At 35.8% G+C, this 24,690-nt stretch overlaps 3 protein-coding genes and 1 pseudogene across 4 annotated transcripts; 3 read left to right on the forward strand and 1 right to left on the reverse strand.

Moving 5' to 3' along the window:
- Positions 1-510: 510 nt before the first annotated feature.
- On the forward strand, positions 511-8,103 carry LOC105141340 (ethylene-overproduction protein 1-like). The gene is made up of 4 exons (XM_011048522.1): positions 511-2,977; positions 5,396-5,687; positions 5,772-6,081; positions 7,417-8,103. Exons 1-4 carry the CDS (start codon positions 939-941, stop codon positions 7,647-7,649), a joined length of 2,874 nt encoding a protein of 957 aa, XP_011046824.1. The 5' UTR covers positions 511-938; the 3' UTR covers positions 7,650-8,103.
- A 171-nt stretch (positions 8,104-8,274) lies between these two features.
- LOC105141341 (uncharacterized) lies at positions 8,275-9,630 on the forward strand. Its single transcript, XM_011048523.1, has one exon. It carries the CDS (start codon positions 8,601-8,603, stop codon positions 9,456-9,458), a length of 858 nt encoding a protein of 285 aa, XP_011046825.1. The 5' UTR covers positions 8,275-8,600; the 3' UTR covers positions 9,459-9,630.
- A 1,726-nt stretch (positions 9,631-11,356) lies between these two features.
- LOC105141342 (importin subunit beta-1-like) lies at positions 11,357-18,249 on the forward strand. 2 transcript variants are annotated; one of them, XM_011048524.1, is made up of 4 exons: positions 11,360-11,692; positions 12,746-12,828; positions 15,260-17,607; positions 17,721-18,249. In XM_011048524.1, exons 2-4 carry the CDS (start codon positions 12,757-12,759, stop codon positions 17,914-17,916), a joined length of 2,616 nt encoding a protein of 871 aa, XP_011046826.1. In that variant the 5' UTR covers positions 11,360-11,692; positions 12,746-12,756; the 3' UTR covers positions 17,917-18,249. The 2 variants fall into 2 exon arrangements, with proteins under 2 accessions (XP_011046827.1, XP_011046826.1); XM_011048525.1 differs by lacking the exon at positions 15,260-17,607 and having other exon boundaries at positions 11,357-11,692; positions 12,746-15,176.
- A 1,130-nt stretch (positions 18,250-19,379) lies between these two features.
- Positions 19,380-21,879, reverse strand: LOC105141343 (L-type lectin-domain containing receptor kinase VI.2-like; annotated as a pseudogene).
- Positions 21,880-24,690: the final 2,811 nt, after the last annotated feature.

Genomic DNA, 24,690 nt, shown 5'->3' on the forward strand with positions numbered 1-24,690 from the left:
ATATCATGGTTTTATTAAATTTATTATATTGCATGTCCTAATTTTTCCCCTTTTGTTTTCGTATACTAGGAATTAAATAATTTATGGAATTCTTCACAAATACACATTCACATGCTAATTATATTATTTCACATATAAGAATTTAATATTTTTTAATCAAACTGCAATTCCCAAATCACTCCTAACCATATTACTAATTATATATATATATATATATATATATATATATATATATATAAATAAAGAATTTACTCTCTATGCTAAAAACTAAAAATGATTGGAAAAAAAAACACAAAAACACTAAATTGTTTAGAAACAAGACAATATAATTTTTTAAAAGCCAAAGAAAAAGGAAAACTGGAATTTCTATCTAAATACGGCATTTTATTTAATAATTTTTTACTGTTTTCTAAATGAAAGAAATATATAAACAATACAATTTCCGTTTGTTTTTGTCATCCTAAATAGAAGGACAAAATTAGAAATAAAAAAAAACACTCACACGTAGAAAACACATAAAACACAGAATTCTGTACAGTAAATAGAAAAAAAAAAAAAGGAGAAAAGAGAGTGAGTGGCCGTTTAAACGGTCACCACTCCACCTCGTCAAAATCTGGTTGGCCGCCAACATAATCATTTTTTTATATTCTCTTTAGAAGAACACAAAAAGAAAAGAAAATCAATTCAATTACAAAACTTTTTATTTTTATTTTATCTTTTCAATTTGTTGGGAAAGTCGAATCCCAATAGCCTGCATCTACCACCGTCTCCTTCCCCCCCCCCCCCCATTTTTCGTATCCATTTCTGTCTATACGGTGGATTTGCAGGCTAAAACGACGTAATCTAGATAAATTTTTGCTTATACATTTCCAGATCTTTTATATTATTCTTTATTTAAAGAATTTTTTGGCAATTTTTATGGTGATTTTTTTATAAAAATGCAACACAATATATTCACGACAATGCGTAGCTTGAAATTCCCGGAAGGATGTAAAGGAACTCAAGTTTATGCTATCAATCCAACCGGCGGTGAAGGTGGCGGCGGCTGTGGTGGCAAGGTCGGGGAGAAGTTTTTGCAACACTTGCAAGATCTAAGAGCGAATTCGATTCGGACGAAATCGAGTCGAAATTCGCATCCACCGACTAACCAGACAACAAGAACTAATGTATCAGTCGAGAGTTTATTGCCAGCTGGTTTTCCGACCGTTGATCTCATGGAGCCACAAATTGAGCCGTGTCTTAAATCTGTGGATTTCGTCGAATCATTAGCTGCCGTCTATAAAAAGATTGAGGATTCTTCGCAATTTGAGAAATCAGAGAGATTTTTAGAACAATGCGCGGTGTTTAAGGGTTTATGTGATCCGAAATTGTTTCGGAATAGTCTAAGGAGTGCGAGGCAGCATGCTGTGGATGTGCATTCCAAGGTTGTTTTGGCTTCGTGGTTGAAGTTTGAGAGGAGGGAGGATGAATTGATTGGTTTGTCGGCTATGGATTGTTGTGGAAGAAATTTAGAATGCCCTAGGGCTTGTTTGGTGCCGGGGTATGATCCGGAATCGGTGAATGATCCTTGCGTGTGTTCGAGAGGGGAGCTGGAGGGGGGTGTTTTGATGGGGGATGGAGGAGAATGCTCGACTTCGGATATCGATGAGGCTGGTGGTGGTGACGATGATGATTATGATATGTCATTTTGTATTGGTGATGATGAGATCAGGGGTGTGAGGTATAATGTGGCGTCGCTTTCGAGGCCTTTTAGAGCAATGTTGTATGGGGAGTTTAAAGAATCAAGGAGGGAGAAGATAAATTTTTCGCAGAATGGGATATCAGCAGAGGGAATGAGGGCGGCAATGATATTTAGCAGGACAAAAAGATTGGGTTCGTTTGAACTAAAGATTGTTTTAGAGCTTCTTTCATTGGCAAACAGGTTTTGCTGTGACGAATTGAAGTCGGCTTGTGATTCCCATTTGGCATCTTTGGTTTGTGATATGGAGGAAGCCATGATGCTAATTGAGTATGGATTGGAGGAGGGTGCGTATCTTTTGGTGGCAGCTTGTTTACAGGTGATTTTGAGAGAGCTTCCATTTTCAATGCACAATCCTTATGTGATGAAACTGTTTTGTGGATCTGAGGGTAGGGAGAGATTGGCTTCGGTAGGCCATGCTTCATTTTTGTTGTATTATTTTCTGAGCCAGATTGCTATGGAGGAAGAGATGAAATCTAACAACACTGTGATGCTTTTGGAGAGACTGGGAGAATGTGCCACCGAAGATTGGCAGAAACAGCTTGCCTATCACCAGTTAGGTGTTGTTATGCTCGAAAGAACAGAGTTTAAAGATGCCCAGAAATGGTTCGAAGAAGCAGTTGAAGCAGGTCATATATACTCGTCGGTAGGTGTTGCAAGGGCCAAATACAATCGTGGGCACAAGTATTCAGCATACAAGATGATGAACTCGCTGATTTCTGATCATACACCAGTTGGGTGGATGTACCAAGAGAGGTCTTTATATTGTACTGGAAAGGAGAAGCTGATGGATTTGAATACAGCAACTGAATTGGACCCAACACTTTCATTCCCATACAAGTGTCGGGCTGTTTTGTTGGTGCAGGAGAACAAACTTGAATCAGCTATCTCAGAACTAAATAAAATTATTGGTTTCAAGGTCTCTCCAGATTGTCTTGAATTACGGGCCTGGATTTCCATTGTGTTGGAGGATTATGAAGGAGCCCTAAGAGATGTCCGTGCTCTTTTGACTTTGGATCCAAATTACATGATGTTTTATGGGAAGAAGCATGGTGACCATCTAGTAGAACTCCTCCGTCCTCTGGTTCAGCAATACAGTCAGGCAGACTGCTGGATGCAACTGTATGATAGATGGTCCTCTGTCGACGATATAGGCTCCCTTGCTGTCGTACACCAAATGCTGGCAAATGACCCTAGGAAGAGCCTTCTATGGTTCCGACAATCTCTTCTTCTTTTACGGTGAGAATTCATATACCCCACCAATACTTTGCTTAACTGTATTAAGCGCTTCTAATTCTTTCTGTTCATAATGCATTTTGTGCTCTAGTATGATATATGCTATTTAAAGGTTTCGAATGAACATCATGTATTTTGATCATTTTAGCAGCAAGTTCATGCCAGTGCAATGGCCTCTAACTTAATACCGTCTATGTTTCAATAATACATGTATTCAGTCTTGCTATTTGAGAAATTGTTGGTATACTTGTATTGCATATGTGCAGTTTAATGACTAGGTTCTATGCACCATTTCTTTAATTAAATAATTTAAACATTTGACTGCAAACTCTTCACAAATGCATTAAGGCGTTCTAGCTTTCATATCCATAGAATGGACTCCATAAGTCTGCTTTTAACTTCGATGGTATAATTAGCAGAACATCAACCAATGTCTTATCCCCTCCACCTGCTTTCCTTCCTCTGACTCCCCTCCCCTCCAGTCCAATACAACACAAAGTAGGTGTATAAAAAGTGGACAGGCAATGGAGAAAAAAAGAGAGTCTATTGAGTAATTATGGTCATGGAGGAGAATTCTGCCAACACAACAATGATTGGCACATATATCTCTTACTTAATTTTTACATCATCTTATGATGTTCACTCAGTTGTCTGTAGACGAAGGAAGACTGAATTTTAATCAAAGAAGTGCTTTGTGATCAGCTATCATTTAAAACAGTGGAGGCTTTTTAGACCTCGAAGTTCAAAAGAGAGTGGTCAAGGACAGGAATAACTTTGTTGGAACTTCTGGGCAGAAACTTAACTCTGAGATCTAGGTTTTCCTTAAACAGTTTAATTAGCTTGGAAAGATTTGGAAAATATAGGTTGACATTTATTTAATGATTGGATGAGTTCAGAAGCCAGTTAAAAAGAAAAAAAAAAGAAGGGAATTTGGGGGCTGTCCAGCAAACAATATATGTACTGTAGTTAAAGAAGAACAAGAAAAGACAAATTAGAGACAAGAGGAAAGAAATACTATACTCATGCATACCTTCCAAATTAAATCAAAATTCTCAGAATTTTACTATCAAAATCCTTATCTGTTTGACTTTGTTTTTAATGAATTGGTTTTGGACCACCATCCTCAATAAGAAACTGGGAAAGGATTCTGAATTTGTGTTGAAATTGCAAAGGCACAGAGAAGATTTATGGAAAGAAGTATTTCTTTGTTATGAAAGGTTTTTACAATAAAATCTATCTTCAGAACCTGTAACGAATGTGATGGAAATTTTTCCTCTTGCTTAACAACTAAATCATTAATTATTAGTTTTGATTGTAGATCAAATTTAATAGATATTTATATATTAGGCTAGTGATGTTTAGTTTATCATCACAAGCCATGCTAAACATAACAAAGTTTTCAAGGAAAGCGTAGAGTTCATATAAGTTTAAACTTGTAAGCATGCAAAATAATAACTCATGGCAAACATGTTTTCAACATAAATATAATACTGCATACTAAACATATATCCAAACTTATAATTGATATTAATTTAAAGCCCTAACTTGCATACCAATAATAAAAATATATATGCTTAAATTAAAACAAAAAAGGGTACTTGTTGAAGCACTTTAAAATATTGAGATTTTTGTTGTTTTCAAGTATGAATCCTTTGTCCTTAAAGCTTTATTGCTCATCACTTGTGTGCAACTAAGATGTATGCAATATGCTTTCCAAGATTTCAGCAACATCACTTTAGTTTAGAATCTCTTCTAAACCAAGGTCTTTGAACAAAAAAATATGAGACTCAAATATCTCTCAACAATATGAACATAAGCTCTAGATTTGAGAGGAAAGCCAAAACATAAAATGAGAATAAAACACTAAAATATGAGGTGGGGAAGAGTATAAAAATCTGAAAAATTCTTGGTTTAAACTTTCCCTTCATCCCCCCTTTTATAGTGAATTCTAGAAGCTAAAAGGTTGAAAAATTAATAAGACTTAATTCCCACCATTATCAACCATTGAGTAGCCCTCATAAATCAATAATTAAATCTAGAAAAGCCAAGAGTTTTTTGAGTGGTAAAACCAAGCGTTTTTTGGAGATGAATCTCTTTCACCCATAATTTGTTTATTTAAAACAAATGTCCAAAAGGTTTTCATGCTAGTAATATAAATGGTTTAATTGCAAGTTGAGGCTTTTTTCTTAAAGTGTTGAGTGCTCCTTCTGTTTTTTTTTTTTGGTTGGTAACATTTTCCCACCTCCCAGTCTCTTTATTATGAATGCTAACATCCAATGGTACCAAGGAAAAATGTATATAGAAAAGACAATGTCTTTGTGGTATATACAGTTGCTCAGTTGCTACATGTGGATAATCAATTCTAGGATATAAATATATCTGTATTAATGGAATCTTATTGTTTCTCAATCAATGTCAAAGGCTAAATTGTCAAAAGGCTGCGATGCGTAGTTTGCGGCTGGCTAGAAATTATTCTACTTCCGACCATGAGAAACTTGTCTATGAAGGATGGATCTTGTATGACACTGGCCATCGTGAAGAAGCACTATCCAAGGCTGAGCATTCTATTTCAATTCAGAGATCATTTGAAGCCTTTTTCCTTAAAGCTTATGCTTTAGCAGATTCAAGCCTTGATCCTGAGTCCTCAAAGTATGTTATCCAACTTTTGGAGGAGGCTCTTAAGTGCCCTTCAGATGGCCTCCGGAAAGGACAAGTGAGTTTGAATTTTGATGCAATTCTATTGTTCTGAATGCTCCATAATATTGTTTAAGTTGGATATTTTTTGTCTGTTCTGCAGGCACTGAACAATCTAGGCAGTGTATATGTTGACTGTGAGAAGTTTGATCTTGCCGCTGACCGTTACATGAGTGCACTTGAGATCAAGCATACAAGAGCACATCAAGGTTTGGCACGTGTATATCATCTAAAAAATCAACGGAAAGCTGCATATGATGAGATGACAAAACTGATTGAGAAAGCAAGGAATAATGCTTCAGCTTATGAGAAGCGATCAGAGTACTGTGATCGTGACATGGCAAAGAGTGATCTTAGCACAGCAACACAACTAGATCCACTGAGGACATACCCATACAGATACAGGGCAGCAGGTAAGCTCCATGACAATATCTGTTCTCTTTGAGATTGTTATTGATAATCATAAGTTAGTGATTATGCTATAAATATTGCAAATTTGTACCAACCACTAAACTTATGAAGCTTTGGGTGTTAAATTTGCCTGGATATTTTAATTCTTGACTGAAAGTTGTTTCATCTGGTTTTAACTCAATATTATATTATCATAACCTGGGGGAATGAATGTAATCTTGTTCGAGATTCTTTACCTGTTAGAGTGGTCTGTCAAAGGATGCCCTCTGGTCATCAGGATTCAGTTTTCATTAAAATGAAAAAGAGAGAAACTCATCACTACTCTTCTTATGCTGATTGCCTAGGAGAAAAATGTGAGCATTTGGCAAAAGGTCAGTGGTTTTTCTAGTCTACTAGAGTTTTAAAAGCTTTATAAATTTTGAGGAGAGCTGCATCTTGAGATCCCTAATGATGGCTTTTTTAACTCAAAAACTGTTATTCGTTTTGTTTTTATTTAGCTCCACAAGAAGTAGGATGACAGAATGGGTGTTCTGTTATGCTTATGGTTAAGAGTTCTGGTTATTTGGTCAACTTCCTTTGCTTTTCAATATCAGGAAATACTACCCTGCTGAGTTGGTTGAGGTGACAATTGTTTTCTTTATGATCTTGCTCATATAGATAGAACTGTGGCTTCCTCACTTTTGAAAATCCAGTCTCCTACTTTGTGCTAAATATATGGTTGGGCTGCCAAGCACCTTCTGCATCCTCCTACATTTTAAATTTTTCCTATTGATGTAATTGTAGGGTGCATAACTAGAATGACTGAGACTCAAAGTTGTTTCCATTAGATGAGATTTCATCTATAGTCAGACACCAGATTAATTAAATGATGAATTTCATCCTGGTAAAGGAAGGACTGTATTTGTTTATTTTGAAGAATGCATGCTCCCACTGCTGATCTGATATGCTTCTGAAGTAAACATGGCCAACTTCCCTTTCTTTTTTTTTTTGTTTATTTCAGGTTACAGTTCTTGTTAAATAATATTAACAAAATCCAGATGAAAATTACTTGATTTTTGCTTCAAAGTTGTCAGAAGAAAGTTGTTATTTTGGTTTTATTTCTTCTTTTTTCAGTATACATGTTTCCTGTTGACTTAAAGTTTAGTTGGGCATATTTTGGCTACTGATCTAATTAAAAAAAATGAGGAATGGCAGTAGACGAGAAAGGCTATTGCTTCTAAATTAAGCTATTGGGATTATCATTGCTTTTTGTGCAGTCTCAGACTTCCCTGTGGATTATGCAAGTGAATACACATTCAAATTTTTAAACTACTAAAACTAATGTTGTGCCATTTCAGTTTTAATGGATGATCACAAAGAAGCGGAAGCCATAAGAGAGCTTGCAAGGGTCATAGCTTTCAAGCCAGACTTACAGCTGCTGCATCTTCGAGCAGCATTTTATGATTCAATGGGCGATGCTAGCTGCACCCTTAGAGACTGTGAAGCAGCTCTCTGTCTTGATCCCAATCACACTGGTACCATTGAGCTCTATAAGAGAGCACGGGAACGGGGAAATGAACCAGAAAAATGAGAGCCAGAAATCCATTCTTCTTATCTTTATTATCTGGGCAATCACATCATTGCCACTTCTGTTTCTTGTTTTTGGTACTAGGAAGGCCAGTGTTCCTCAGGGAAAATTATTTTTTTTCGGGATTTTCTCCATAGATATGCAGACATCCCCGTGGCCTTTAGTGAAGGGAAGTTCAGCAGAAGAAGAAAGGGATACTTTGAATTTAACAAGAAAGGGATAGTAGAGATTGGGGTAACTTGTAAATTTATGTAATATCTGCATTTTGCTTTGCTTTGCTTTGCTATCGAAGAATGTATGTATTCTGCAGACTGCTGCTCGCTTGCCACTGCCGAATATTTCACTTCGGCAAAGATTGAAATGAATGTATTATAGTTGAAAGAAGCATGTACATGAACGGCAGCTTATGCTGAAGTCTTCTCTTGTCAAGAGGTTTATGGATTAACTGATTTTTGCCCAACATACTGTAATGTCTCCTGTATTGCTCTCTGTGCTTCACAGTTTTCTCGTAATTCATACCCAGTATTCCATGTCTCTGCTTCAATACTTAATTATTCCCTTCTGTACAGGACACATCATTTTTCAGATTCTAGAACTTCATTGCAAGATGTACATTATTTCTGAAAACTTGGAAGCCACACGTACAGTTTGATATACCAGCTAGGATACTTGATTGCTGAAAGTAACAGTAACGGTGCTGAACTACTCCTTCAATCCAATCTATAAAGTGAGAGAGAGGGTCTTTCTTATCCTTGCCTGTGAGCATTTCAAAAGTCGAAAAGCTGGTGTAAATGATTGCACGAGATGCCCATAGTTTCAACTGCCTTTTTATAATATCAGCCAACCACTTTTTATCACATTTCTCCATCCTTCATCTTTCTCTTTTCCTTCTATGTGCATTCTACTACTTCAACGAAACTACCAGTTGTGTTTCTGGAAAAAAATAGTGTGTTTATGGAAGAAAATAAGGAACAAGGGATTGATGTCAATCGTCCGAGAAAGCTGAACTTAAACCTGCCCCTCTTATCGACTAGGCGGCTGGGTGGTCAGGCTGGCAAGGAAGAAGCCTGTTACGCAACAAAGTCACAGGCTGCTTTACAGGATACGAGTGATAGGATCCCATTTTGTTGGGAACAAGCTCCTGGCAAGCCTAAGGATAGGGATAGTAATGACATCCATGAAGCAGGAACTCCTCAGCCGAGGCTCCCACCATGCAGATGGCATCTACAAAATGAAACAGCAAAAAATGGCCACCCCGATTGTTTCATCAGCCTGGATGATCATGATGATGGTTGTGATGCTGATGCTGATGACGATGGCGATGGCGATGGCGAAGAGATTGACGTGTTTTCAGATGCCATAGATGTTTTGTCATTGACAGAAGCAATAGACATTGCCCAGAAATCCAACGATGGTCACAGACTAGACAGGCTAAATTTAGAGAGTGTGAACGCAACTGATAGCCAGTCTCTAAATTTCATGATGGAGCGGTTTCTTCCGGATGCCACTGCATTAGCTGCTTCATCAGCACTCTGCGCGTTCAGTAATCTCAACAAGAAGCTCCCATATCCATACAATTATTCAGAGGAGTACGTCTCAAGAACAGTAGGGCAATCACATCCATCAGAGGCTTCACATAAAGGTTGTGGCCTGGAAGTTCTGTTCCCTTGGCGCTTGAAACACAAGCTCTGTGGTGTAAAGAGTCCTGCGAGACAAGTCTTACCAAATGTCCAGCCTCAGTACTGTTCTACAAAACAAAAGAAACCCTGTTCACTTATGAGGCCTTTGAGAGATCTACATAAAGATATTTGATGTATATGTAGCTACAGATTTTCATTGCTCTTATGTTTCCATAAATGGTGTCATTAGCCTGGATTTCCCCCACAGACTGCATCTGCTAAACTCATAGCAACATCCATGTTGCCGTCCCTTACTCTTGTGTAATTAAAAAAGAGAGCAGCTTTAACAAATTCCATCTGCTAATCTGTCCAAGTTCACTTTTAAATTTATTATATTTGTTAATAGGTTTAGATCATATTTCTTATTGTCTTTTAAAAATATTTTTTTTAAAAATGATTTTTTTGTTTTAAATTATTTTTTTAGAAATATTATTTAAATATATTTCTATATAAAAAATTTTAAAAAAATTATTATCATAAGACTAAACAGGATATTAATGCAGAGTTTGGAATCATGGCTCATATTGGATTGAATAAAATATGATAAATCATGAAATGTAATAATTCTCCAATTTTTTTTTGAATAAAACCTCCAAGCTTAAATGAAAATTAGTGAAATACTATAAAATATCTCACTTCGCCTCCGTTCTTAGGTTCGAACCTTGGAGCCCGATATCTAAAAAAAATTTATTTGGTGATTGATTGTAATGTTGTGGTACGTTGTATAATATATGTTGTATGTGTTTAGAGTTGAGTGAAAAATTAAAAAAATCAAGAAAATTAAAAGAAATAATTAAAAAATTAAACTATGAAAAACAAAATTAATTAGAATTTTGAAAAAATTAACTGATTTGGTTTTATAAGCTTAAAATAAAAAAATAAACTAAAATTGAAAAAATCAAGTCAAACCAGAAAAAACTATGTCAAACCTAAAAACAAAGTCAAACCGATTTGAACTGGTTTTTATTCTAAAATAACTAAACTGAAATTAAAATTGGTTCCAGTTTGGTTTTTTTAAAATTAGTTTAATCGTTTTTTTTGATAAAAATAGAATAAAAGAAGCTATTATTGTTTGGAATTACATTTCAAACTTTATCAAAATTTAAATTTTGTATTTATTTAAAATTATTTTTTTATATTTTCAAAGCGTTTTAATATATTTATATTTAAAATATTTTTTTTATAATAAAAAAATATTATTTTAATATATTTTAAAACAAAAAATACTTTAAAAAATAATCACTACCATACTTAAAAAAAAACCCTTTAAACTTAACAAATTATTTACTAACAAATCACTTTCCGTGATTTTTGAAGTGTATACTAATATATTTTTAAATTGATTTTATAAAAATTATCTTTATTGAACGTAACGAAGGTCATATTTTAAAATCTTATCAAACATCTTTTTTGCTCTTTATTTTAATAAAAGGCAGAAAAGTAGAGGCTAAACAAGCGCTAAATTTCTCTAGATAACGTGACAAATGTATTTTTAAAATCATTTAGAGAAAGTATTTAATCTTAGTTCACATACAATCTTGTTTAAAGATATCCTTTAACTTGAATTAAAAAAAAAATAAAATATATGGAATAAATCATTTTATTATATATACTACATTAGACCTAAACTTAGGCTTGTAGTTACTTTTTACTTTTTAAAATGTTTTTTTTATAAATGTATTAAATTTTTTTATCTTTTAAAAATTATTTTTAATATCAATATATTAAAATATAATAAAAGAATGATTTGTTTTAAATTGTTTAAAAATATCGTTCCTTTGCCAAACTGCTTCTAAAGAAATCCCAGTGATATTAATTCCCTGAAAAATAAAACTCAGCAAATGTTAACCAAAAAGTACCCTGAAAGCCCACTTATGCAAGCCCAATCAAGCCCAGGTGACTTAAACGGTGGGGATGCAACACTCGCGCGACATCCGTCACACGTGAGAGAATTCAAAAAAACAAAAAAAAAGAACAAAGCTAGGGTTTTCGAAGTCGGTGATCCCGGGCAGCCACAAAACCCTTGCCCGTTGGTTTTTTTTTGTTTGTTTTTGTTTTCACGCTAAAAACCCCTCTTCTCTTCCCCTGCCTCCCGCTTCTTCATTCCCATTCGAAAATTAAAAAAAATAAGTTTTTTCATAATAGTAATAATAATCACAATAGTACTCATCTCATTTCCTCCAGAACCCTAAAATCAATCAATCAATCAAACAGTTTTTTCACTCAACTCCACCACTAAACCACCACACCCAATCCCTCCCCTCCCTCTCCGCTTCTCCCAAGCTTCATCGAAGAAAGAGAACAGAAGGTCACGCTCTTTGTTCTCACTTTACGGTTACTGATCTCTCCGGTTCCATCAGATTTAAGGTATTATTTTATTTTTTGTTTAATCAGTAGATCTGTTGTGTTTGTTAGTTCGTTCAGTTAGTGCTTAGGGTTTTGGATTTTTTGGTTTAGGGTTTTACTCTCTAATTACTCTTGTTTAGGGTTTCATCAGATTTTTAGTTCGTTCAGTTGTTTTTTGTTTTGGATTTTGTGTTTACTCTCTAACATTGAAAAAAGGAGCAGTTTTGCCACAAAATCCAAAACCGCTTGTGTAATTAAACAAAAATCCTTTGTCCTTGACCGCTTGTGTTCTTTGCTTTTATTTTTTTAAGGTATTTATTTTAGCGTTTAATTTCGGAAGTCTTTTCATTTTTATTGTTTTAAGCCAGTGATTAAAAATTAAAATTTTCTAGTTACAAATTTTATTAGTTTTTATTGATTTACCAACTTTTAATAATAATAATAATAATAATAATAATTTTTGAATTTGTAAATATAGTGAAAGAAGGCTGTGAATTGTTGTTATTTGATCTGATTTTGCTAACCAGCTGGTTCGGATTAGTTGCTGAAATCAGCTTATTGTCGTAAGTGAAGTAAGATATGTCTGGAACTGTTTTGATTAATCTGGTTGAAAATTAGAGGTTCTGCGTATAATATCATATAGGTAATGAATGACGTGTGTGTATTTTGTCATGGGTTATAGAATTTTGTACCACCGTCGTTGTATATGATATGGGGCATTGTTGTAATTAATGTTTTTTTTATATGGTTTTTCAAAGTTCTTTTAGAATTTCATTTGTTTTCTGGGTATGATTCTATCTGTCTATTAGCTCGGATTTTAATATGATTTTGAAGTTGTGGAAATCAGTATGATATTATGTGGATGGAGCTGAATGCATAATCTTGTTGATGGATCCTTTGATGTTTTTAGAGTTACTTGCTGCCATTTGCGTATATTGTTGTAGTGGTTTATAATAATTTTGTTCTCTATTCATTTTGTATTTTTCCATGTTCCTCAATTTTTTGTTTTATTGATGTTTGTTTTAATGTTACTGTTTTCAGTGATATAACTTCATGTTATTTATTCTCTTGCAGTGTTGAAAGCAATGGCAATGGAGATCACTCAATTTCTATTGGCTGCCCAATCACCAGATGCAAATATCCGTACTCAGGCAGAGGCTAGTCTCAGGCAGTTCCAAGAGCAGAGCTTGCCCCTTTTCCTCTTATCATTGTCAGTGGAGCTTGCAAACAATGAGAAGCCTCTGGAATCACGTAGGTTGGCTGGTATTGTTCTTAAAAACTCTTTAGATGCTAAAGATTCTGTGAGAAAGGAACATCTTGTTCAGCAATGGATGGCAATTGAAATTTCCATGAAAGCACAAATCAAAGACTTGCTCCTGAGGACTCTTGGGTCATCTGCATCAGAAGCAAGGCACACTTCTGCCCAAGTAATTGCGAAAGTTGCTTCCATTGAGATTCCACGGAAGCAGTGGCCTGAGCTTATCGGATCATTGCTTAAGAATATGACCCAGCAAGATAGTCCTGCAGCTTTGAAACAGGCAACTTTGGAAACTCTTGGATATGTTTGTGAGGAGATATCCCACCAGGATCTTGTGCAGGATGAAGTGAACTCTGTTCTCACTGCTGTTGTCCAAGGCATGAACCTTGCTGAACATAGTTGTGAAGTACGCCTTGCTGCTACAAAGGCCTTATATAATGCCTTAGATTTTGCTCAGACCAACTTTGAAAATGATATGGAGCGCAATTACATAATGAAGGTGGTATGTGAGACAGCAATTTCTAAAGAGGCAGATATCAGGCAGGCTGCTTTTGAGTGTCTTGTTTCTATAGCGTCAACATACTATGATGTGCTTGAACCTTATATGCAGACCCTCTTCCAGCTAACATCAAATGCTGTGAAAGGGGATGAAGAGAGTGTTGCCCTCCAAGCAATAGAATTCTGGAGCTCCATCTGTGATGAAGAGATAGAGCTTCAAGAATATGGGACCCTTGAAGGTGGAGATTCAGGGTCTACTCATTCACACTTCATTGAAAAGGCCCTCCCATATCTTGTTCCTTTGCTGTTGGATACTTTGTTGAAACAGGAGGAGGATCAGGATCAGGATGATAGCATTTGGAATATATCCATGTCAGGGGGCACCTGTCTAGGTCTTGTTGCTAGAACTGTTGGGGATTCTGTTGTGAAACTAGTAATGCCCTTTGTAGAGGGTAATATTCTGAAGCCAGATTGGCATTGTCGTGAGGCAGCCACATATGCATTTGGCTCAATTCTAGAAGGCCCTAGCCTTGAAACATTAGGTCCGCTTGTTTCTAATGGCTTGGATTTTCTGCTTAATGCGATGAGGGATGAAAATAATCATGTTAAGGACACAACTGCATGGGCTCTTAGTCGTATATTTGAGTTTTTGCACTGTCCTGCCAGTGGATTTTCTGTGGTTTCCCCAGAGAACCTGGAAAGGATTGTAACTGTCTTGCTGGAGAGTATTAATGATGCTCCAAATGTAGCTGAAAAGGTTTGTGGGGCAATCTATTACCTTGCACAGGGATATGAAGATGCTGGAACAAATTCCTCGCATCTAACTCAACACATCCCTAGGATTATCTCTGAACTTCTCAAAACTGCTGAGCGGACAGATGGGAGCGACTTTAAGCTTAGGACTTCTGCTTATGAGACATTGAACGAGGTTGTTAGGTCTTCCAATGTTGTGGAGACATCACTAATTATTTTGGAGCTGCTCAAAAGCATCTTGCATAAGTTGGGGCAGACACTAGAGCTTCAAATTGTCTCATCAGATGATAGAGAGAAGCAAGGGGACTTGCAAGCTTCCCTTTGTGCTGTTATCCAGGTGATCATCCAAAAGCTTAGCAGCACTGATGAGACCAAGCCCAGTATACTTCAGGCTGCAGATACAATTATGTTTCTGTTCCTGAGGGTTTTTGCTTGCCGCAGATCTACTGTGCATGAGGAAGCAATGCTTGCAATTGGTGCACTGGCTCATGCCTCTGGTCCAGAATTCGAGAAGTATATGCCTGAGTTATACAAATACCTGGAGATGGGACTACAGAATTTTGAGGAGTACGAGGTTTGTGCCATCACAGTTGGGGTGATCGGTGACATTTGCCGTGCACTGGAGGACAAGGTTTTACCATACTGTGATGGGATCATGAACCATCTTGTCTGCAATCTCCAAAGTGCTGAACTCAACCGGTCGGTCAAGCCTCCCATATTCTCCTGCTTTGGGGACATTGCTCTTGCTATAGGCGAGCAATTCTCCAAGTACATTGAGCCTACAGTAGCAATGATGCGGAGTGCTGCTGAGGTCTGTGCTCAGATGGATAATAGTGATGAGGAGTTGATGGACTATGGCAACCAGCTTAAGCGTAGCATATTTGAAGCTTATTCTGGTATTCTTCAGGGATTCAAAGATTCCAAGCCTGAGTTGATGCTGCCACATGCTGGTCACCTTTTCCAGTTCATAGAATTGGTTTTCAGAGAGAAATATAGGTATCTTGTCCTCTTTCATTTCTTTGCTTCCACTGCTTCCTTCCCCTTCACTCTCATATATATATATATATATACACGCAGAGGCTAGTCTCAGGCAGTTCCAAGAGCAGAGCTTGCCCCTTTTCCTCTTATCATTGTCAGTGGAGCTTGCAAACAATGAGAAGCCTCTGGAATCACGTAGGTTGGCTGGTATTGTTCTTAAAAACTCTTTAGATGCTAAAGATTCTGTGAGAAAGGAACATCTTGTTCAGCAATGGATGGCAATTGAAATTTCCATGAAAGCACAAATCAAAGACTTGCTCCTGAGGACTCTTGGGTCATCTGCATCAGAAGCAAGGCACACTTCTGCCCAAGTAATTGCGAAAGTTGCTTCCATTGAGATTCCACGGAAGCAGTGGCCTGAGCTTATCGGATCATTGCTTAAGAATATGACCCAGCAAGATAGTCCTGCAGCTTTGAAACAGGCAACTTTGGAAACTCTTGGATATGTTTGTGAGGAGATATCCCACCAGGATCTTGTGCAGGATGAAGTGAACTCTGTTCTCACTGCTGTTGTCCAAGGCATGAACCTTGCTGAACATAGTTGTGAAGTACGCCTTGCTGCTACAAAGGCCTTATATAATGCCTTAGATTTTGCTCAGACCAACTTTGAAAATGATATGGAGCGCAATTACATAATGAAGGTGGTATGTGAGACAGCAATTTCTAAAGAGGCAGATATCAGGCAGGCTGCTTTTGAGTGTCTTGTTTCTATAGCGTCAACATACTATGATGTGCTTGAACCTTATATGCAGACCCTCTTCCAGCTAACATCAAATGCTGTGAAAGGGGATGAAGAGAGTGTTGCCCTCCAAGCAATAGAATTCTGGAGCTCCATCTGTGATGAAGAGATAGAGCTTCAAGAATATGGGACCCTTGAAGGTGGAGATTCAGGGTCTACTCATTCACACTTCATTGAAAAGGCCCTCCCATATCTTGTTCCTTTGCTGTTGGATACTTTGTTGAAACAGGAGGAGGATCAGGATCAGGATGATAGCATTTGGAATATATCCATGTCAGGGGGCACCTGTCTAGGTCTTGTTGCTAGAACTGTTGGGGATTCTGTTGTGAAACTAGTAATGCCCTTTGTAGAGGGTAATATTCTGAAGCCAGATTGGCATTGTCGTGAGGCAGCCACATATGCATTTGGCTCAATTCTAGAAGGCCCTAGCCTTGAAACATTAGGTCCGCTTGTTTCTAATGGCTTGGATTTTCTGCTTAATGCGATGAGGGATGAAAATAATCATGTTAAGGACACAACTGCATGGGCTCTTAGTCGTATATTTGAGTTTTTGCACTGTCCTGCCAGTGGATTTTCTGTGATTTCCCTGGAGAAGCTGGAAAGAATTGTAACTGTCTTGCTGGAGAGTATTAATGATGCTCCAAATGTCGCTGAAAAGGTTTGTGGGGCAATCTATTACCTTGCACAGGGATATGAAGATGCTGGAACAAATTCCTCACTTCTAACTCAATACATCCCTAGGATAATCTCTGAACTTCTCAAAACTGCTGAGCGATCGGATGGGAGCGATTCTAAGATCAGGACTTCTGCTTATGAAACATTGAACGAGGTTGTTAGATCGTCCAATATTGTGGAAACATCTCAAATTATTTTGGAGCTGCTCAAAAGTGTCTTGCATAAGTTGGGGCAGACTCTAGATCTTCAAATTGTCTCATCAGACGATAGAGAGAAGCAAGGGGACTTGCAAGCATCCCTTTGTGCTGTTATCCAGGTGATCGTCCAAAAGCTTAGCAGCACTGATGAGACCAAGCCCAGTATACTTCAGGCAGCAGATCCAATTATGTTTCTGTTCCTCAGGGTTTTTGCTTGCCGCAGCTCTACTGTGCATGAGGAAGCAATGCTTGCAATTGGTGCACTGGCTCATGCCTCTGGTCCAGAATTCGAGAAGTATATGCCTGAGTTATACAAATACCTGGAGATGGGACTACAGAATTTTGAGGAGTACGAGGTTTGTGCCATCACAGTTGGGGTGATTGGTGACATTTGCCGTGCATTGGAGGACAAGGTCTTACCTTACTGTGATGGGATCATGAACCACCTTGTCCGCAATCTCCAAAGTGCTGAACTCCACCGGTCAGTTAAGCCTCCAATATTTGCCTGCTTTGGTGATATTGCTCTTGCGATAGGTGAGCAATTCTCTAAGTACGTTGAGCCTACAGTAGCAATGATGCGGAGTGCTGCTGAGGTCTGTGCTCAGATGGACAATAGTGATGAGGAGTTGATGGATTATGGCAACCAGCTTAAGCGTAGCATATTTGAAGCTTATTCTGGTATTCTTCAGGGATTCAAAGATTCCAAGCCTGAGTTGATGCTGCCACATGCTGGTCATCTTTTCCAGTTCATAGAAGTGGTTTTCAGAGAGAAATATAGGTATCCTTTCCTCTTTCATTTCTTTGGTTCACCCGCTCCATTCCCCATCACCTGATATAACCGGCACTGCATTTGTTTTCTCGTATCTAATGCGCTGTTCCCTTGTTTTGCAGGGATGAGAGTGTCACAAAAGCAGCGGTTGCTGTCATGGGCGATCTGGCGGATGCTCTTGGTCCTAACACGAAGATACTGTTCAAAGACAACGCATTCTGTGTTCAATTTCTCGGCGAGTGTCTTCAATCTGACGACGAACATCTCAAAGAGACTGCAAACTGGACCCAAGTGATGATCGCTCGCATTGTTTCATGAGATGGAGCTCAGCTTTCAGAGTAAAAGTTGTTTTATGGTCATTGGTTACATCATCTAGAATAGGCACCTCCTAGTTTGGGTAGGCTCTGAGGGAACCCTGAAAGAAAAAGGAGGTCGTGAAGGATGTGAAATCTTAACGATTTTTGGTAATCCGTCCGCTCTGAGTGGGAATAGGAGAGAATGTTGTTAAATGCAAGCGCCGTAGTACTCTGGTTCGTATTAATGTATCCACTAATCGGTGGTCATTTTTAAGGTATCATCTCCTTTCATGCTCTCGAGTCGTGGTCGTCTTGGATGATATAATTATAAAATCTCAATTTTATTTTGTTCTAATTGAAAATGATCACGAGGAAAAAATATTTTTTAACTCAAATAAAGAAAATCTTTTATAGTAGATTTATAATAAACCAATAATTTTAATATTTTATATTGTTCAAAGGTACTCGTGTACTATACACGCTAGTCCCTTTGGTATCCGGATTGAGAGAGAAAGCGGAGCGAGGAGAGCCGAGGGAGTTGACAGAGGAAAAATGTTTTACTTCCCTTCTTTTAATATTACAGTTGACTGAAAATATTTTCCTTTTAACATTTTTTTTTTTACTGAGAAACAAGCACCGTAAAACACGTAAAATATTTATGGTTATTGAATATTTATTAGGTGATTTTGGGCTCTGAGAAAGCGTTCTAGAAGTGCAGAAATTGTATGCAACAACTTCATTCCAGTACCCTCACCTCTTGAAGAAGACAGGGTAAACTTGTCGGAAAAAGAAAGTGGCAAGAATGATGCTGATCGGTTTGAATTTCTAACTTCATTATATATATATATATATATATATATATATTAAATTATAAAGTTATGTTTTTTCAAATTAACTTGTGATTTTAATAATCTTATATTTATATATATATTAAAAATTTCATTATTGATCATTTTAAGCTTTTCTTTTTGAAACTATTGGAAATCTGTGTTTTCCAAACCCAATATAAATTTATTTTTCAGTATTTTAGACCAGGAACTATTGCATTTTACTTGATAAAATATTATTCCATTTATGATTTGGTGATATATATTTTATTTTCAGTGTGACTTCCAATTCAACATAAAATTCTGGCAAAAAACAGAAGCAATTGTTGTGATTATTAAAATACGGGACGAAGGGCCTTCCCTTAAGTCATGAATTTAAATGGTTTAAGAGAATGATAATAATAATTTTTTAAAATAATTTTTATTTAAAAATATATTAAAATAATATTTTATATTTTTTAAAAATTATTTTTAATAATAACATATATGAAAATTCTAAAAAAATATTTTGAAATAAAAAATTTTAAATTTAAATTTCTTGAAAAACATTTTTAAAATATAAAAATTAATAGGATAAATATTTTACTGTACTTGGATAACCACGTGTTGGCGCTTTTGGTAAAACCCATGCAAGTTGAGTTCAGACCAAAAATCATGATGACAAAGTCAAGAATCTATGTACTGTTCTGCATTATTGGGAGGGAATAAATGGTTAATGATGGAAACAACACAAGACTTGAAAATTAACCCTTGTCAACGTACATACAACTGTAAGCTAAAAAGGCTGTCGACGAGGAAGAAACAGGAGGAAGATGGATTCTGCTATCTGCCAGCATCTATGGAACTTGTGATCATTTCAATGGAAACCTCTCCCATATATCTTGTGCTCCTACATGGAGAATCAGAAGAGCCCAGATCATCAATCACTGGGAGCTTGTCTTCCCAGTTGAGATACCGTATGACTTCTCTCATGGTTGGCCTGGCTTTAGGCTTGTGATGAGAACACAGAAGACCCAACCCCAGCACCACCTCAATTTCCTTGACCACGAAGGCAGAGTTCAGCTCTGGATCAGCTGCATCAAGAACTCTACCCTTTTGATGGCATTCAATCACGAAATCTGTCAGGATGAAGTTACTCGTTTCAATGGGCTTTCTGCCACAAACCACTTCAGGGAGCAAAACACCGTATGCGTACACATCGGAACTGGTACAAACCTGACCGGTCCGTGTCAATTCAGGTGCAATATACCCTACGGTGCCAACAAGATTTGTGGTGTGCGACATGGTGCCATGATCATACAACCTGGCTAGACCAAAGTCTCCTAACCGCCCGTTCATTCCTGCGTCTATCAGGACATTGCTTGACTTGACATCTCTGTGAATCACCACTTTCTCCCATTCCTCATGCAGATACAAAAGCCCTGCTGCAATGTCTTTAACAATATTGAATCTTTGCTCCCAGCTCAATACAAAGTTGTTTCCCCGACTGAAAAGGAGACCGGCAAGGCTTCCATTTGGGATGTAGTCATAAACCACGAGGATGTCATTATTTCTCTTACACCATCCTTGGAGATTCACCAAGTTCTTGTGCCGTAAACGTCCCAGGCTCCCGACCTCCGCAGTGAATCCTCTCAAACCCTGGATTGAATTGGGAGTGATCCTCTTAACAGCAACTTCATTTCCGTTTGTAGGCAATCTACCTTTGTACACCGCACCAAACCCACCAACCCCAATTATCTCACTCTTTTGAAAACCGTTAGTTGCCGTATGTAGATCTTGATAGCGAAACCTGTGTGGACAATCCAATTCCCAGTCTTCAAGAGCCTCAGACTGAGGCCACTTTCTGTAGACAGCATGAAAGAACAGTATTGCAAACAGAATAGTGGTCACACCGCATAAAGAAGCGATAATAGCAATCACTGAGGGTTGGAAAGAGGATGAACTGTCCTCAAATATTGGTGCGACGGGAAGTAGAGAAAGATCGAGCGGACGGGCTGCTCCTTTAGTGGAAAAACTCCATCCCAGTATGTAATGAGAGCTTGTCTTTTTACCAGTAGAGGAAGAGAAACCAGCATACATGCTATCCTTAACAACTGTGCTTAGATCTACGGGATAAGAAATGAGTGGTTGAATCGGTTTGCCTAGCCCCATGGGACCTATTGTTACATTAACAAGTTTAGCCACGCCATCATATTCTATCCAGGCTTGAATAGGTTCACCACTCTCCAACATCAAATCTTCAAACAGGTTTGCGTTGTCACCCTCGCTATAGGAAGCTGCCCTCGATGAGTTCGAACGCATGCTGTTAATGTTGACTCCGACATGATTTCCTTCAGTGTCTGAATTCTAGTTGAACCCATTAACAGTGTCAAATTCAACAGCAAAAATATGGTTGGAGCTATCACCATTATTTGAAGGGTTGAAAAGACCAAGGTAATGCTCCGCGTCAGCCCCGGGAAGCTGGTTGGAGGGAGCTAAGGCGAAAGCAAGGCTGTAGCCTCCTTTTCCTTTAGGAGAGACTATCTGAAAGACAAAAGTTGTGCTGAAAGATGAAGCATTTGGAGATGAATTTGAACTTGTGTTAAGCATCTGTATTGGTTTGGAATAAAATGCTTGCCCTACAGCATTTTGTGTTTTGGTGGTGAGCCTTAGTAAACCAGTAGGCGTGATAATAGAAGCTCTATCAATTGATAGGTCTTTTTCACGTCCATTGAATCCATTGAAGATGAACTCTACACTTTGAGCCTCAACAATCATAGAAAAGAACAAGAACAACAAAAACAAACAAATCGTGGAGGCCATGAAATCTTGATAGTTAAGATCAACTTGCAACTGGGAAATTAACTTTTGAGACAAGAATAGTGTTGAAGCAAAAAGATAGAGCTCGTGAGAACCCCCCAAGATGACTGGGAAGATAGAAAGAATTTAAATTGTCCAACCCTATCTCAAGAACATATGGCGTTTGAAAGTTGTGAATAAGCAAAAACCTTTCAAGCAAGATTGACAACAAGAACCACTCGTAAGATTGCCCAACAACCAACTTCTCTAACTCTTCCTTCTTTTCCTACAAGTAAAATCATTGATTCTAATGGTTCTAGAACAACAATATTAGGGTTCCATTAAATTGCATGAAGTCTTGTAGGGAATAAATGAAGGGAGGAGGGTGTGTTCCTGTTAGCCCATTTGACCGCTATTGCAAATATTTTTGTCCTGTGCAATCAATGATTCCAATCTCTTTCCAATTCAATTGATAGTTTAGTTATCAGGAACCACATGCATCTCTTTCATACGCCTGATCGAGTTGATGGGATATTAATTGCTGGCTTCCACAACCCTATTCCCATCTTGGTTTCAAGAGGTTTTTGAAAATTACTTTTCAAAATTACGATACATTGTAATATATACTTTTGACAAGATATGAATTCATTTTCAACGGTTTTGATGTTTGAATATTAAAAATTAAAAAAAAATCTATAAAAATATGATGTTAATATATTTTCAAATAAAAAATATAATATACCATAATATTAAACATATATGCACATTCAAATATCTAATCTTGGCTCTTTTCTTTTTAGAGATTAATTTTGATCACTAAGAATAAATGATTGTTATATATTTTTATAAGTCCGTCATATAATTATAATTAATTTATATTAAATATAAGAGAAAAAATAAAAATAAATTATAATAATCTCTTTGAAATAATATGAAATTTAAAAAATAATTACTATCTTATAAAAGATGAACTGAAAAAATTTAAAAAAATATGTGAGAGGACATTAAAAAATGTTAAAAAAACTAATAAAAAATAAATAAAAGATATGGTAATAATTAAAATCTCAAATAAAAAAGATAAATCAAAAGTTTTTTTTTAAAGGCCTAGCTAAGATTCAAAAGGTTGATTAATGTTTTTTTAAAGGTTATTCACTCCAGCTTTTTTTTTTCTTCAAAACAATAACATGTTAATTTGTTTTCACTTAAAAAGAATTCAAGAACAACTTTAAAATCTAATCTCTACAAGCAAGAATTAAATGAATAATTTTTTTTTAAGAACCTCAATTTACTTTTTTAAACATATTTACTTTAAGAACATCTATTTACTTTTTTAAGTACGATGAAAGGATGACACCACTTCCTTTACCTAAGAAATTTTTTTTAATAACACAAAGATTAGTCTTTTTAGTGATTAAAATGCAGCCACAAAACAATTTCTCTAGTCTCAATATTTTTTAAAGATTTTTTTTATTTTTTAACATATAAAATATAAAAAATAAAATTTAAGAAAAAAATATAAAATATTAAAACAACATGGGCTAATTAATAGATAAACTGTGATTTTAGGGTGCAAATTAAAGTTTTCTTTGCTAAACTCTAAATGGAGTACATTTTATTTGCTTTGTTTAATCTCTTAATATATTGAAATTGAGAAATTCCTCTCTATATATATAATTTTTTGTTTGAAATTTATAAAAATTTATATTATCTTATATTTAACATTTATTAAAAAATATAAATAATAAAATTTAAATTTATAACTGTTTAGTCATAAAAATTATAACACTATATCAAATAATTATTTTTTTCAAAAACTTAAATTTTTAGATATAATTTAAATTATTTTTTAATAAAAACTATAACATGTAGGAAAATTTTACGTACAAACGGACCGATTGATATCTGCATTCATGCTATATTAATAGAAAATATCGATGACTGGAGTAACGAGTTTCAATGGGTTAAAGCAAATATGGAAAAAGAAGAAGAAAAACTCTTAGCAATTGGGTTTAAGACTGGTCTTGATGCTCCATAATTCATGCTGTATGGAAGGAAAGGAACGGTAGACTTGCTGAGGATATTTTGAGATGGATTTTATAAGAGTTTTTATTTTGATCCGTTTTGTTTGCAGGGAGCCCTTTCCCTGTTGTTTTTGTGTGCTGTATTGGGCTCTGCCATTTTAGTTTTCTTTCATTAATGCAAGCTTAATTTCTTTCATTAGAAAAAATCAAAAAAGGAAGAAGACCTGATAGCCATGATCACGAGCAATTTCAATGATGCTTCTTCGAGCGACCAAAAGTCCCCTTCGTAGGAGGAGTAGAAATTATATTGCCGAGTAAATATAATTCCTTTATGTGTTTTTTATTTCAATTAGTAACAAATAAACAAAAGTTACTAATATAAAAACTAATAAAAAGAAAAATCAATAAATAAGAGATATGGTAATAATTAAAATCATGATGAGTGAAAAGTAGTGTATAACATTTTGACTAATCTGGAAACTGTAGCTCTGCTAATTAATCGTGATTGGTGATATCATAATTGAGCTGATATTCTTTAATTTGATATATTTAAAAGGCAAGTAAATAAGTGATTGCTTTGCTTGGATGCTAGACAAAGACTTCCTCTTCCTCGTTTAAATAATCTTTTCATCGTCCGCAACATTATTCAGCCGGCGGCCTTAGCGTTGCAGCTTTTGATAGCACAGGAACGCTTAAAGCATAGTTATTTTTTAAATAATTTTTTATATTAAAATATATATTAATAATATTTTTTTTATTTTTTAAAAATTATTTTTAATATTAATATATTAAAACAATTTAAAACATATAAATTATATTAAATTTTAATAAAAATAAAAAATATATTTTTTAAATTTTTTTAAGAATATAGATTCAACCGTGTTCCCAAATAATCTTAAAAAGAGTTGCGTTTACACTACCTACTAGACCCATAACACAGATAGGCGCTGTTTTGATTTTAACATGTTTAGGACTGGATTACACTAAAATTTCAATTGAGTGTTTTTTATTTTAAATTTTTTAAAATTATTTTTACATATTACTATTAAAAATAATTTTAAAAAATAATAAAAATATTATTTTGATATATTTTTAAATATTTTTAAAACAATCATTACTATATTCCTAAACATACTCTTATCATTTTTTTTTTTTGAAAAACCAAAGAAT

This window comes from Populus euphratica, unplaced genomic scaffold (assembly GCF_000495115.2).
Source record: "Populus euphratica unplaced genomic scaffold, PopEup_1.0 scaffold329.1, whole genome shotgun sequence".
Taxonomy (NCBI): Eukaryota; Viridiplantae; Streptophyta; class Magnoliopsida; order Malpighiales; family Salicaceae; genus Populus; species Populus euphratica.